Source organism: Anabrus simplex, chromosome 2 (genome assembly GCF_040414725.1).
Source record: "Anabrus simplex isolate iqAnaSimp1 chromosome 2, ASM4041472v1, whole genome shotgun sequence".
Taxonomy (NCBI): Eukaryota; Metazoa; Arthropoda; class Insecta; order Orthoptera; family Tettigoniidae; genus Anabrus; species Anabrus simplex.
The window spans coordinates 920,651,692-920,668,467 of record NC_090266.1 but is presented as its reverse complement, the minus strand read 5'-3'; the positions used below and the strand labels follow the sequence as shown (position 1 = coordinate 920,668,467).

Genomic DNA, 16,776 nt, shown 5'->3' with positions numbered 1-16,776 from the left:
TACTGTTAATGAAAATAATGAAATTAAATCACATATTTGTACTAACATTTGGACTTTTCCTAAGGCTGCAAGCTTTGCTGTGGCAAGAAGTGGCCATGTTGCAAGGAACTTTCGAGACTGTATGTTGCAAGACCTATGCCTGACTGCCTGCACATTATAGTGAGTGAAGCAAGAGTGCAGGATCACCCGATTCGGGTGATTGCTGTACTCCTTCACGCGCCCACTTGGGTACACAGTCGGCATCCAGGTTACATCATGCATCCTCGGAAATGTTCTCTGTACCTTATGGAAACTCATCTGCTGTCCCCCTCTGATGTCTCTGTTATCTGAACAAACTGCAGTGCATGCTGTTGTGTCGCTCATCTGCAGTGTTCTGGGCTGTACCATAATGAATGCCATGGCCACTATCTTCCCATTCCTAGCACTTTCCTGTCCTTGCATTGCCAGAAACCTTCTGTTTATTAATGCGATATTAAACGACTAGCAAAAAGCAAAACAAAGAAAAGTAATATGATTCCTTGTCAGATTAATAAATTAACTTAATTTTTGATTAATGGTTTTGTTTTGCTCTGTGTAACAGTTCCACAACACTGGAGGCAACTGAGCCAATTCATTACGAATTTAGCAGTGATCAAGTTGTAATGCACAACCATGGTGGCATTGGAAGTGGTATCTATGCTGATGTGTTTTCTGGAAGTACTGAGCCCACTTGCTTGTTTACATCAGGCGTACTAACCTGTAAGGTAGGCTGGGGCGTCAACAAGTCAGATGGGACTATCTTATCACCTCCGGATAGACCGCTTCGTAAGAGTTTCAGGTAAATAGTACTTAGATTAATCCTAGATTATATCTGCATGACCATTATTTATTTTGTAAATTTGTGGAAATAAGATAAAGAAAACCTTTTTATTTTACAGAATTTTCCGTTATATAGGTAAAAACTGGAAATTGGAAGTTACCTTACCCAAATCTCATACCAATCTTGTTACACGGTGTAGTAATTTTATCTATGTCCAACTATCGTCATTCACCATTTCTTCTCAAAGATCATTCTCTCCTAACTGCTTTATGGCACTTAAATTACAATTCTCTCCACTTTCTGAAAGGTGTTTTTATTACCATTATCATTCCCATCACTATGAATTCTGTAATACAGATTATCATTAGAAAAATTGCTTTCTGTAATGAGTAGATTTTCAGAATATTCTTTCCATCTGTCCTGTAATTTTAAATTTTTTAAAAAATCTTCAATGAGTTCACAAGATTTATCTAGCTTCCCCCTCCTAAGATTCTAGCCTCTCCAGGTTATTTCCAAAATGTTCCCATGATTGATTTCCTTTCCGACTTTATAGTTATTTGTTTGCCTTATTTCTTTCCTCTATATTCTATTCCCTCTCTGCAGCATTTCTTGTTTGAAATCATTTCTGATACGCCTTCTTTTAGATTTATAAGCTGCTCTTATTGCCTTGTTCCTCTACAAAGTATTCTTCTTATCATTACATATTGTTACATTCCGAAAGCTCATTTTGTTGCAAGATATCCCCTTTCCTTTTGTTGTACACGCGTGCACATTAATGGTGTTCCGACATAAACAATCAACACTGCCCCACTCCAGTATTGAAAAGGAGGGGAGCGAGTGAAGGGGTAGTGGTGAAGGCCACTCCAGTACAAAACAGGAGGGAAGGGAGAGAAGAGGTAGTGCCGAAGGCACAGTGACCCATCTTCTCGCTTAACACGTTCCTGCATGTAGACAGCCTGCTACAAGACTGCTGTTATTGAATTGGGCACAGTGGCGGATGTATTGGAGTACAGTATTAGGTAACCTATGCTGATAATTGCAGTATCAAAAGGTAAAGGAGGTTTGTAACTGGAAAGTATTTGATACTTGTTGGGAATATTTTTTAGCTGTGTTATATCGGATCGTAATTTGAAAAAATCCATTACTGTTTCGTAACTTGTTCTGGAGTTGACTGAAGTTATATCATCATAATTTACCACCTCGGATATAGAATTACGATAAATTCTATAAACAGAAAATTATTATTATAACTGTGTAAGCATTTCTTTATAAAAATAACTAAAGATACATTTTACTTCTTGAGCAATACAAAAGTACACCTGGAAATAATTTAATATTATTAAAATTCAATTTCCATAAAATACAAAGTTATGTCTTAAAATATACAACAAAAATGCTATTATTGCAACATCTCAACATAAATAATAATTATTATAAAAATAACAAATTTTTACAGAAATATCTTATCAAAAATATAAACGTATCGCATCTTGCTACAAAATATATAAATAAAATAAACGCACGGTAAAATGATAAACATAATGCACTGTCCATAGTTACATAATTTCAAGAAAACGAGAATGCAAATTAACACAAAATTAATTGTGAAATTGGTATTAAATAACTCAAGAGTTGTGTCAAATACTGGCTTTACAACAAGTGTAAGTGACGGGTTCTTCCTCCCATCCAGAACCTTAATATAATCTGTCCATGCCCATTCCTTTTTATCACTTGCTCTAGCTGCTTGGGAATGGGATCTATTAGATGTTGGAAAAAGTCTGGTGCATTTCTCAGATTCGCCCACATTCGATGGCAATGCATTAACAGAGCCACTCTTGTCCTCTCCTGTCCTGGAACCCATGTGTTTACCATTCTTGCCCAAACATGTTCTATTATGTTGAAGTTAGCCGTCTTGGGCGGCCAGTCAAGCACGTAAACGTCAGGATGCTGTTTGAAGAAAGCTTCAGTTACATGTTCAGTGTGAACAGAGCAGTTCCAGTATCTTGCACAAACCTCGTAATGGGAACTTCTTCTACGGGGTAAATAGCCCAAACACTAAGAAGAACAGCTACCTTCTAAAATGTCCACATATTTACTAGCAGTCATGTGTGGAGTGACCTCTTTCAACTTTCCTGGGCCGACACCACACCAATACGCCACATATGATTAGTTACCTGGACAACGGGCTGTCCATAACGCTTTCCAAGTGGACGCCAGCACTTCAGCTGTTTACCTGGATCGGAGCAAAATACCTTTTCATCCAACCAAATTGTAATTTTCCATTCCTGTCTTGGTGTAACACTTTCTTGTAGTGCAAAGCCTACGCGAGGTTCTTTGTGGATAGGAAGAGGTCGCCCCTTCTTCGCAGTTCAGCGATTGTGAATACCTACAGCGTGGAGGCAGTGACTCGCTGTAGTCCGGCTTACTGGCAATTCCAATGCAGCAGTCACATTACGGATAGTCACAAACAGAGAATTGTCCATAGTTTGAATGATTCCAGAATCCTGTTCCAGAGTAGTTCTTCCAGGAGCCTTGTTATGTAACCTTCTTCACCTCGTTCTTGCCATATTTCTACCCATCTCCAAACTGTCTTAAGACTGTATGGTATTGCTTGAGCTATTGCTTGGGGGACCATAAGAGCCTCTGACATGCCAATAATACGGCCTCGATTCACTTATGATAAGATAGGAGCCATCTTACAGTGTTACAGTGTAACGAAATGTAGACCGCCACGGAATACACACACTATGCCTTCAGCACTACCCGTTCACTCCCTTCCCCTCTTTTTTGGTACTGGAGTGGCCTTTAACACTACCCCTCCACTCCCTCCCTCCTTTTAAATACTGTAGTGGGGCAGTGTTGATTGTTTATGTCGGGACACCATTAATATGCACACGTGTACAGTGTTCCTGTATATCATCCATTCACTTTCAATATCCTGGCTTCTGTTTACTGTCTATTTACTTACCAACCAAGTTGGCTATGTTGCACAGGTTGTATAGCTGTAAACTTACCTTTGGAAGATAGTACGTTTGAACCCTATCATTGACTGACATGAACATGGTATTCCATGAATCCCAGTTTTTACACCGTATATACTCCTCCATAGTATAACAGCACTGTTAGCTATTGTCCTTAGAGGCTCAGGTTTGATTCGCTGCCCTCTCAGATATTTAAGATTGGCAGCTATGCATTATCATTAATATTTTGTCCCTAGTATTAATAGCCTGATGCTGTCCGACTCGTTGGCTGAACGGTCAGCATACTGGCCTTCGGTTCAGAGGGTCCTGGTTCGATTCCTGGCCAGGTCGGGGATTTTAACCTTAATTGGTTAATTCCAATGGCACGGGGGCTGGGTGTATGTTCTGACTTCATCATCATTTCATCCTCATCACGACGCACAGGTCGCCTGCAGGCATCAAATAGAAAGACCTGCACCTGGCGAGCCGAACCCGTCCTGGGATATCCCGGCACTAAAAGCCATACGACATTTATAACCTGATGCTTTATTCCATATACTGGGTTATTCATAAGTCCCTACAAGGTTTGAAACATTGATAGTTCAGTAGCTATGGGAGACTAAGCAAAACAACTTATATCAACAGATGTGAGAGAAGCACATGCCAGAAGCCGTAAAATGAGTCAACAAATCGTGCAAGTCAGGAATTACAGATGTCTTGGCCAACTGTCTGGCATATTCTATGCAAACATTAGTAATTGAAACCATACCAACTGCAGCAGTTGCAGGCGCTGAAACCCTGTGATCTTGATCATTGTTTATAGTTCTACATGAATTTTCAAGAGCAGCTAGACTATGGTCTTTCCGAGAAACTGATTTTTAGTGACGAGGCCGTTCTATGTTGTGTCTGATACGGTGAACCGTGAACATTGTACTCATTTGGGGCATGCACAGTTTTCATCTGATGGTGGAACACGCTCATGATTCTCCTAAAGTGAACTTTAAAAAAAATATTTTTTTTTTAAGTTTCTTCACCAAAGGTCTATGGAAGTAACTGTTACCGGTATGGTGTACCTAGACATGCTGATAGAGTGGTGGTAATTGCCACAATTACGAGAAGATAGCAAAGACTTAATTTTGCAGCAGGATGGGGCTCCGCCTTGTTTCCGTCAGACCATCCGTGATTGTCTCGATGTTGAACTTGCAGGTGATTGTATTTGACATGCTACTCGAAATGGCTACTCTCTTTTTCCATGGCTTCCACAGTACCTGATTTAATGCCATATGAGTTTATCGTATGGAGTTACATGAAAGATCATGGGTCCCTTACGCCACATGATTTAGTAGAACTGCAGGAAAGGATCACACATGCATTCATTGATATTGACTGTGGGATATTGAGATGTATGTGGCAGGAACTAGAATGCAGTATTGATGTCTGCCCCATGTCAACATGGTTGCAAGTATCAAGCATATGTAAGGTACATAATAAACTGGAGAGATTCTGTATCCATTGATATGAGTTATTCTGTAGTGTCTGCCATAGTTATTGATGCCGGCCCCGTGGTGTAGGGGCCTCTTACCCGGAGGCTCAGGGTTCGATTCCCGGCCAGGTCAGGGAATTTTACCTGGACCTGAGGGCTGGTTCGAGGTCCACTCAGCCTACGTAATTAGAATTGAGGAGCTATATGACGGTGAGATAGCAGCCCCGGTCTAGAAAGCCAAGAATAACGGCCGAGAGATTTTGTCGTGCTGACTAAATGACACCTCGTAATCTTTAGGCTTTCAGGCTGAGCAGCGGTCGCTTGGTAGGCTAAGGCCCTTCAAGGGCTGTAGTGCCATGGGGTTTGGTTTGGTTTTGGCCATAGTTATTGCACTATCAATATTTTAAACCCTGTCCAGCTCCCTGGCTAAAGGGTTAGCGTGCTGGCCTTTGGTCATAGGGGTCCCGGGTTCGATTCCTGGCAGGCTCGGGAATTGGAATCGTAATTGGTTAATTTTGCTGGCACAGGGGCTGGGTGTATGTATCGTCTTCATCATCATTTCATCGTCATCTCGATGCGCAGGTCGCCTACGGGTGTCAAATCAGAAGACCTGCATTTGGCGAGCTGAACTTGTACTTGGACACTCCCAGCACTAAAAGCCATACGCAATTTCATTTCATTTCATTTCATTTCATTTCATTTCATTTCAAACCCTGAAAGGACTTATGAATAACCCTGTATATTTTTCTTTATGTAGGTCTGTACCAACACTGAAACCTGATGAATACATTTTGCTGAACTCTGCTGATGGTGTACCAAATTCTACTCTTCTGACGTGGGCAAAAAGGAAAGCAGGAATGGATCCCAATGACCCCAGTACTTCTGTCTTCTTAAACCGTGTGAAGGTGAGTGAAACAGCAAGTAAATTGGTCCATACTGTACCAGGAAAAGTTGTTGGTATAATGAGCATGAGGAAGGTCTCGGGTAGTGATTGATTCTTAGGAGCTGGTACAGAGAAAAGAGTTTGCAGAGCAAAATAATAGATGTTATTTTGCAAAATTAAAATGTATTCAAATTGTTGTATACAAGGAACTTAGTATACAGTAACACAACATAAAGTTTATTGCTTCAATAGTTTTATACAGTATTTACAAGAAATATAACTAAACTTTTCTTGAAGCTTGATTAATGGCACGCAGTTAATGCTGATATTAAAAGGTAGACTGAAGGTCTGTGGTGTATATACATTTATACAAAGAGAGAGTCCTATATACACATTCAATCCTATCTTGATGAGATAGTCTGTTCCAATGAGAATGTCCTTGGATAGTCAAAAACTATCTGCTGAGTAATAACAAGTGTAACTCGCAGCGAGAGTTCGTATTAACAGGAAGTTAGTATTAGGCTTAGACTTGCAAGGAACTTGCATTAATATTCTTAATTAGCAGAATGCTAAGATTGACATCGGAGCACTGGGAGGACTTGAGGGAGTAGCAGAATGCTCGACTCGGGGCTCGATGTGGCTACGGGGATCAGGGAAAGTGAGGCAATGTCCAGAGGTGAGACCTCACGGCCAGAAATCAGTCCATCTGTTCAAACAAATTTTAAAGAGGATGCCTCCGTGTCTGACTTGCGGTGTGGTCTGGTCGTTGGACACTGGGGTAGTCCTGGAGAGGCGCGGAACGTTCCTCCTTATATAGCGCTGGCTGACATCACAGACGAGCATGCCAGGCGCAGTGCAGTCACCTCGTAGGCTCTGGAAACATCGGTGATGCGGCGGGCTGCGAAGCTTGTAGGCGCGGAGCTTTAGGTGTGGAAGACACACACAACACCCTCCCCTCCTAATTACGCCGGTACGGCGCTGGCGGCGGCAGCGATGCTGGGCTGAAGAGTCGGCCGTGTCTGTTGTGTTGTCCGGAGCCTGGGCTGGGCGAAGGAGCGTAGAATCGTCCTGAAAAGAACCCATGTTGATTAAATGGTATAGAGCGCATTCTGTAATAGATTTGTTAGGTGTTACAAGGGAATCAACAGAAGGAGATGGACGATAGCGGAGGCGAATCTGGTCCTGGTGGCGGCAGATGCGTTTCTCTGCGGTCTGGATGTCGTAGAGACGATGGTCCAAGGTACGGCAGATGATACCAGGTATCCAGGGAGGATTGGACTTGAAAGGCCGGACATAGACTTTGTCGTTAACGTTGAACTTCAGTTGCAAGCGCTGCGGCTGGGCAGGAAGAGGCTGCAACAAAGAAAGCAAAGTGAAGCTTGTGAGCTGGAGTGAGGTTGTCAGAACCAGGCATAGTCCTATATCTTCCTAGGAGTTGTAATAATGCTTGATCTTTACTTAAACCTGAAGATACAGCTTTCTTCATGCTTTTCTTGAATTTTTGTACAAAACGTTCAGCTTCACCATTAGACTGTGGGTGAAAAGGCGGTGCCAGAATATGCTGAATGCCATTATGAGTACAGAAGTTCTGGAAGTTAGTGGCAGTAAATTGGGGACCATTGTCGGAAATGAGCACTTGAGGTAAACCTTCAGTAGTGAAAATCTTCTGAAGTGCGCGAATGGTAGCTTCTGTAGTAGTAGAATGCATTTCTACGACGTAAGGAAAGTTGGATAGAGAATCTATCGCTATGAGCGACATAGAGTTGGGGAAAGGTCCAGCGAAGTCTATGATTTGAGAGTCTCGATTTGAGAGTAGCAGGAGGCCATGGAGCGAGGTCAGATGACGGTGCGTTCTGCTGACATGGGTCACTGTGGCGGATGAGTCTCTCAATGTCGGTGTCAATACCGGGCCAATAGCAGTGTTGACGGGCGAGTTGCTTGGTCGTGATATTCCCCAATGACCTACATGTAACAATTACATGTTATAAACCTCATTTTAGGTCCGTATTGAAAATTTAACAGTTCAACAATGATAAAGGTGTTTTAATTTATTCCACCTATTCAATACTTATATTTTCACGTATAGTTGTTACATAATTAAATTCTTAGTTACATGGGACATGTTTCACCCTCAATTAAGGGCATCTTCAGCCTAAATACAATAATCAAAAATACAACTAAATTAAAAGTGGAAGTTAATACAATCATCAAAAATACAACTAAAATAAAAAGTGGAAGTTAAAAGTTTAGTCTGTTATTAAAATTAGGAACAATAAAATTGTGAAAAATGATAAAATAAAAAGATGCTAATGGAAAACTGTCTTATGATTAAACTATAATCTTGTCGGAGACTAAAACTTCTATTAAAATTCTAATTAAAACAGTTCATATAAAATATTGCAAAATCAAAGTGGTAGTAATAAAAAGCCAACGACATGAGGGCGTGTACACAAGCATAAACTTGATTGTCATGAATACAATCTTTTCAAGGCCGCTGATGAAATTCGTAGTAAGTAAGGCAGAAGCGTCTATTGAAAAATTGTAAGAGGCCGTTAGCACCGGTAGGTAATAAAATGGCTGAATCCTTGCCAGAAAATGTCAACAGATGCAGAAATAAGTTTTATGTAAGTGGAAGTTGTTATTTGTTAACTACTGTTGAGTTGGTTGCTGCCCGTCTGTTGGCTCTAAGTCTGAATTAGAATTTAATTATGTAACAACTATACGTGAAAATATAAGTATTGAATAGGTGGAATAAATTAAAACACCTTTATCATTGTTGAACTACATGTAACAAGTCGAAAACTTGTCTGCGTAGACTAAGTGGGATAACCACTCGGAAAAGGTTGCCTGTTTCCAATAGTATTACACCGGCTCGAGTCGTGTGACGATGCTGTACACGATGATAAGGTGCAAGGCTGGTAGGAAGCTTGTTTTGAAGAGGCCAACCGTTGCGGATATAAGTACGCACTGTAGCTAGTGTACTATCATTATCAGTCGCTTTGGCGATGCAAGTAGCGTCAATGGGAAAACTGGAGACTGTGTCTTCAAGTTCTATGTCTAACTGAAGACATGCAGATTCTTGAGAATCGAAAGTAGTATCAGGACCTGCAGGTAAGCGAGAGAGAGCATCAGCATTACAATGCTGGGATGTGCTACGATAGACAATCTGATAGGAGTAGTCAGACAGAAATATGGACCATATTTGAAGTTTGTTTAGAGAATGTTCAGGGATCTTATTACCAGGATGGAATAAGTGAACAAGAAGCTTGTGATCAGTAATTATGAAGAAATGGTTGCCATAGAGATACTTGTTGAAACGGCGAATACCAAATATAATAGCTAAAGCTTCTTTCTCGATTTGAGAGTAGTGACGTTGATGCTCGTTGAGTGTCCGTGATGCAGTGGCAGATGAAGTGTTGTTGAAGTCTGGATAAGTACACTGACCATTCTTCTTTCTCCGGGTCGAACGTAGAAAATTGAGGAACGGTGGTGGGCTGTGTAGATGCAGAGAGGGCTTGTATTGCTGTAAGCAATGCTGTCTGCTGTTGCTGCATGAATTGTTGCTGTTGCTGTTGCAAAGCCTGCAATATAGCCGCTAGTTGCTCTGTACTGGCCGTGGTGACAGATGAGACAGGGAGCACAACTTGCGAAACAGCATGTAAGGAGACCAGCTGGAAGCTTGACCTTAAATCGATCGCCTGTGAGTGAGAGAGAAAGAGAGCAGGCGCAGCGAGAATGCCATGGAGAAAAGGTGCTTGTGTGCAAGCCGTGAATGTTGACTTGCTGTCCGTAGTTCGAACGAGGCGTACACTGGGCAGAAGTGCACTGTACAAATGCAAAATGTTGGCAGATTGCTAGTGTAGCTAACTTGTGTCCCGTAGCGATGGCTGAGGATGGCTGGTCGATAGTAGCTCTAATAATGATACCAGATGGCAGTACGGGGCACGGTGGCCAGTCATGTGCTGCTCTTTGGTCTATAATACAGTCATTCTCTTTGCAAACGAGTCAAGCGAGTAACATTCTCTTTGGAGTAACTAACCTCAGAAGTAGCACACCATAGTCGTTCTACCCGGGGCAAGACCTGCAGAAGTGCTCGTGTTGTGCCTTAATATTTGTTTTGGCCAAAATGTCAAAAAAGAAATATGATGCAGTGTTTAAAAGTGCTTATAGGGAAGAGTTTCCCTGTTTGAGTGAATCCAGAAAGGGACCAACGTTCACATTCTGTACTATATGTAGGTGCGATTTTTCAGTTGCACATGGCGGGAAATGCGATATACTCAAGCATATGCAAACGAAAAAACATAAGGAGAGTGTCCAGTCTGTAGAAAGAAACCAGAAACTGAACTTTTCATGTAAAAACCAAGATGTAAATCCTGTGATGAATGCCGAGGCGTTATTTACGTAATTTATAGTAGAACATAACCTGCCTGTAAATTGTGCCGATCACGTGGAACTTTTGTTTCGCAAAATGTTTCCTGATATAAATGTTGATTCCCATAAGGAATCTGAAATATTTGTCCTGAATGAGTAAATTTATAATACCAATATAAATGGTCCGTTATTGGACATTATAAATTTTCCAGCTAACTCATTCTTGGTTGCCAGCGTTTCACCCTCGTGTGCTAGGGTGGGCTCATCAGTTGGTACCTAGCACACCTAACCAATACGCTGGCTAGTGCATACCGTGGAGGCCACTGCGTAGGCTAACTGGAGCCACCGGCAGTGCCAATGCACTAAGAGACTTTGTCTCATCACCAAAAATTGATGCCTGCTTGGCCATCACATGATATAGATGTTGATTCCCATAAGGAATCAGAAATATTTGTCCTGAATGAGTAAATTTATAATACCAATATAAATGGTCCGTTATTGGACATTATAAATTTTCCAGCTAACTCATTCTTGGTTGCCAGCGTTTCACTCTCGTGTGCTAGGGTGGGCTCATCAGTTGGTACCTAGCACACCTAACCAGTATGCTGGCTAGTGCATACCGTGGAGGCCACTACGTAGGCTAACTGGAGCCACCGGCAGTGCCAATGCACTAAGAGACTTTGTCTCATCACCAAAAATTGATGCCTGCTTGGCCATCACATGATATAGATGTTGATTCCCATAAGGAATCTGAAATATTTGTCCTGAATGAGTAAATTTATAATACCAATATAAATGGTCCGTTATTGGACATTATAAATTTTCCAGCTAACTCATTCTTGGTTGCCAGCGTTTCACCCTCGTGTGCTGGCACTGCCGGTGGCTCCAGTTAGCCTACGCAGTGGCCTCCACGGTATGCACTAGCCAGCATATTGGTTAGGTGTGCTAGGTACCAACTGATGAGCCCACCCTAGCACACGAGGGTGAAACGCTGGCAACCAAGAATGAGTTAGCTGGAAAATTTATTATGTCCAATAACGGACCATTTATATTGGTATTATAAATTTACTCATTCAGGACAAATATTTCAGATTCCTTATGGGAATCAACATCTATATCATGTGATGGCCAAGCAGGCATCAATTTTTGGTGATGAGACAAATTCTCTTAGTGCATTGGCACTGCCGGTGGCTCCAATTAGCCTACGCAGTGGCCTCCACGGTATGCACTAGCCAGCGTATTGGTTAGGTGTGCTAGGTACCAACTGTTGAGCCCACCCTAGCACACGAGGGTGAAACGCTGGCAACCAAGAATGAGTTAGCTGGAAAATTTATAATGTCCAATAACGGACCATTTATATTGGTATTATAAATGTTTCCTGATTCGGAAATCGCTATACGATATGGGTGTGCTAGAATGAAAACAGCGGCTATCATTACAGAAATGTGCATGGAAGAAAGGGCGAAAATTGTATCACATTTGCAGGTGAATGCATTGTCTGTTGCTACTAATGGTACCAATAAAAGTGACTTGAAGATACATCCCATTGTTGTAACATTTTTTAGGCCTGAACTCAATGAAATTCAGAGTTGTCTACTCTCTGTGCCTAATTTAGAAGGGGATGCTACTGGAGCTAACATTGCCAATCTTTTGCTCTCAACTTTTCGGGAATTCTGCATTTCATTAAATAACTGCCTAGCTCTTGGTGCTGATAATGCTCCAGCAATGGTAGGATTAAAGAAGGGTGTGGCAGGATGTTTGAAGCGGGAAAATAGTAACATAATCATCATAGGCTGCTCTTGTCACCTAATTAATCTTGCTGCCGAAAAGGGTGCGGCGTGTTTGCCCGTAACTGTAGATGAAAGTATAATTGATATATTTTATTATCTGGAAAGGAGTGCAAAGAGGAAAGAAAAGTTCAGAGAATTTCAGACTTTACACAACACAGAGATCAGGAAAATTCTGAGGCATGTGCCTACTCGATGGTTATCACTAAGGTGTTTAGATAGGATTTTGCTCCAGTGGGACCCTTTGGTTACATTATTCAGGAGAGAAATTGTGAGTAAGGATTCTCAGATGGGAACTTTGAAGACTTACAAGATTCCTAAGCACAATTTAAGTGCAGATGTGTCTTGTTTGTCTGAAAATGTTAAGGATTGTCATGACATTTCACCTCACTCCTCGGTTAAAAGGAAAACCCAGTCATCAGTTACAAAAAAAAAAAAAAAAAAAAAAAATGAAACTACGTACGACACTAAGAGCCATGCATTGTCACGTGAAGAATGACTTTTCATGTTCCTTTCATCAAATTTACATAAATCTTTTTGCCTTTTTCTCTCAAGTTTTATGGATATCTTTGAGAATCCAAACGTAGCTCTTCAGTCAAGCATGCCACACATCCACTTATTGAGGTCAGTTTTGGAGGAACTGTTAAAGAATGTGATGGCAAGGTTTGTGAAACCAGACGTTATTAAAAGGTCCTCCTCTCTCCTTGATATAGATTATCATACTGCAGCAAATCAAAAGGATGATTGTGATCTGATGATAGGGAACTCTGCGTTTATTTTAGTGAACACCCTTAAGTCTGAGGAAAAGTGCATATTCTTTAAGTCTGTTAGAAAGTGTTTCTCTTCATCGTGTGACTACATGGTACACAAATTTCCACTCAAAGATGAAGTTTTAATGTAGAAGTTGCAAATATTTCTGCTATAAGTAAGGCATCATTTTCTAGCCTTAGATTTTTCATTGACAAGTGTCCGAACATTTTGACTATTGAAACGGAACATTTGGATAAAGAAACTGATATTCTGCACCCCCAGTTCTGTAACTTTCAGTTCGAAGAAACAGACCTGGCAAAAGGAAGAATTGATGTTCAATGGGCATTGGTAGGTCAGATGAAATCAGCTGATGGTGTACTTAAATATGACAGACTCTCTAAGGTGATACTTGCTATTTTATCATTTCCACATAGCAATGCAGAATGTGAAAGGATTTTTAGCAGAGTCACAAAGACAAAAACACAGTTCAGATCCTTGCTGTCTGAACAAACTTTGGAGAAACTTTTAACCTTGAAATCAGTTCAGCAAGGCAAGTGCTTTGAGCAAAAATTTAGTTCCGAGTTTTTGAAGAGGGCTAAGGCAGCTGTTGGTGTGTTGAACAACAATATTAGTCGTAATGTGATCACCGTGTTGAAGGATGAGAAGTCACATGTTCCTACAGTTCAGGCATGTCCGGTATTTAGTATTCACATGCAAATGATGAAAAATATATATATATGGGCAAATAGAATTGTTAATGTATTGAATTATAATGAATTTGTACATGTTCTGCCATCAGTGATGTGTCGTAATACGTCGCGATTCATTGCGAAATTTCTCCTGATTTTTCACTTTTGAAAGTTGGCATGTCTGCATATCCCACATTGTACCACGTTCCATTCCCCTCACTGCACCACGTACCATATCCCACGTCGAACCACATACCATCTTCCACGTCGTACCACGTAACATCTTCCACGCTGAGTGAGGTGTTAAGTTGATGTGAGGATTTAAACACTCTGTCTAGATTTTTGGTGTCACTTAATTGTGACGGCACACGAGAAAGTTCAATTGACGATTGATTGTGAGTGTTAAAAAATAGCTCTGTCTGGTTAATTGAATATTAGCAAATCGCTGGAAAACCGTACTCAGAATTGCACTTTGAATCACAATCTATTACGTGAACTTTGAATCACAGTCTGTTTCGTGCACTTTGAATCACAGTCTATTACGTTACTTCAAAGTAACAATCACACTTAGATATGGCTTTTGAATGAATTAAAGCACAGTCTGAAACATTTGTGATTTTCAAACTCAGATCACAGTTCGAAGTTTCCACAATTTTAAGTAGTCACACTTCTTAGGCATAGTTCAAGTAATACGAGTTTTTGAAAACACTGTTCATATAATTCAGACTATTTACACAAGAGAATAATGTTTCTGGCATTCAGAACATGTTGTATTGTGTTCAAAATGAAACCTAAAGTTCAAAGTTTATCGGAATGTCAAGTATAAGTTCAGTCCATGTCCTACACACGCAAGATGAATTTAACTGTTTCTAGTTATTACTAACACAAATATTAAGGGGATATTAAGTGTTGTTTTACTTCACTTGGGTTAATATTTCATGGAAATGCCATAAAATATCCTTAAGGTTTACGAAGTTATTTGGTATCACTTTTCAGATAAAATTAGGCCCTAATATTTGGGAAAATTGTCCCCACTCAGCTACAACAAATACTAAGTTCCGAGTTCTAGAAATATTCTAAGTTCTGATAAGTTTCTGTCCATTGTCAAACACTCATTCTTGCACACACTGAAATTTTACTAAGTTCGGAGATGTCACCGAAAACAATAGAGTTCAACTTAGCACACGCTGTTTTTCCTAAGTCCGTAACACTGCAGAAATTTTATAAGTTATCGGAAATATTACATGCCAGATCTTTTCTAAGTCCGTAGCACTGCAGAAATTTTATAAGTACCATCTTAATACATGCCGGTTTTTTCTAAGTCCATAGCACTGAAGAAATTTTACAAGTTTGCGACTAACTTCACATTACGTGACAGAGTTTCAGGTTCGACACCTGCACGCGGCGACTGTACTATCCGTCATAGTCGAGTTGTAGATTGCAACTGATTATACCCCGCTTGTCAAGGCTCGAAGCGAGGCTGGCTCTCTACTTCTCGTGAAAAAAAATGTTTCCTTTCCACCTCAGTATCTTGGAAATCTGTAGTTTGATTTCCTTGAAACTTTGGCCAGTTTACATTTAAAATACATGCTTCACGATGGTGCACTTCATTATTTCGTAGCTGAAAGGGTTTAGCAGATATAAAAATGTTCCAGCACTTTCTAGACTGGTGAGCTGGCAGCACGTGGAGATTACGTCATCTGGCTTGCTCCCCGCCTGTGACATAGCGCTCTCTCTCTCACTCACATAGCTCGCAGCTGAGTCTTGAATCTTCGCTTCGCACGCTGACTTCAAGTGCTAGCGCCTTCAGATCGCAAATAAATTGCAAATGAAAAATACAATGTGCCAGGCCGTAGGCATACCTAGCATAGCTTCAATGATGAGATCTGACAGACTTGAATGGCTGCTGTGGACGGATGGATTATTATTGTCTGTTTCTCCTAAACATAATTAAATGTGGCTAAGAGTGAGCTATTCTTCATTTCTTTCATATAGTGACTGAAGAACTCAGTCAGTTATGTGAGTACATGTACTGCATGTATATTCACCAATTTGCCTTACATTTTCTGGTAATTTTACAGAAACTGTTTTGATGGCCGAAGTGAAAATGAGCTAAAAGTCTACATCACTGAGACTTGAACCTAAGACCTGTGGACTGAAGTCATCGGACTGTCCAACATTTTTAACCATTTCTGTTTGGAATTATTTAAGCGTATGTAATACATACTTACTTAGAAGTCCATTTTGAAGTAAATTATTATCTATTGACTGGTGATAAATAAATCAACTGAATATTTTCTGTATCATGTTTTAAAATGACAATTGCTGACTGTACAATAAATGAGTACTTACTAGAATTTAATGCACAAGACATGGAGAATTATTATTGAAAATTGTGTGTTACAGAATTCCTGTATTGGTAGGCCTGTGGGAAGAAATTGCTTCCGACTGGATCCTTCTGGATCAGAATTTGATTTCTGTGGTGAAGATGATCTGAAAAATAATTTACGCCTTGACCTACTACATTTGAGAGATCGAGGTGAACCTGAATTTCGTGGAATGCAAAGTGTACCTTTGTGGGAGAAGGAAATTCCAAGTGATGTAATGCAGGTTTGTGTCTTTGACTATTTAACATCTCATAACATTACAGTACAGTAGATTCTTGTTAATCCGAACTAATTGGGACTGGAGTCTGTTCGGATTATGAAATTTTCGGATTAAATGGAAAATATTTTCTAATAATAATGTTATTGTTTTTACATCTCGCTAACTACTTTTATGGTTTGGGTGCCGGGATTTTCTCCCTCAGGAGTTCTTTTATGTTCCAGTAAATCTACTTACACGAGGCTGACTTATTTGTGCAGCTTCAAATACCACCAGACTGAGCCAGGATCGAACCTGCCAAGCTGGGTTCAGAAGGCCAGCGCCTCAACCGTCTCAGGAAAATAGTTTCTACAGTACAGTACAAACCGTAATTTGAAATATCAATTCTTTAGCAGTTACATTAATAAAATACAGTATAAAATTACAGTAGGGCAGTTAAGAACCCGTAGA

The 16,776-nt window shown here is 40.4% G+C and overlaps 1 protein-coding gene across 1 annotated transcript in view; it reads left to right on the top strand.

Moving 5' to 3' along the window:
- The window catches only part of LOC136863731 (coiled-coil and C2 domain-containing protein 2A), a 569,644-nt gene that overhangs the window by 237,740 nt on the left and 315,128 nt on the right, over window positions 1-16,776 (top strand). The window contains exons 14-16 of the mRNA XM_067140086.2: window positions 581-817; window positions 6,000-6,147; window positions 16,129-16,332. Of these exons, the coding sequence (XP_066996187.2) occupies window positions 581-817; window positions 6,000-6,147; window positions 16,129-16,332 (589 nt within the window). The remainder of the gene's footprint in view (window positions 1-580; window positions 818-5,999; window positions 6,148-16,128; window positions 16,333-16,776) is intronic.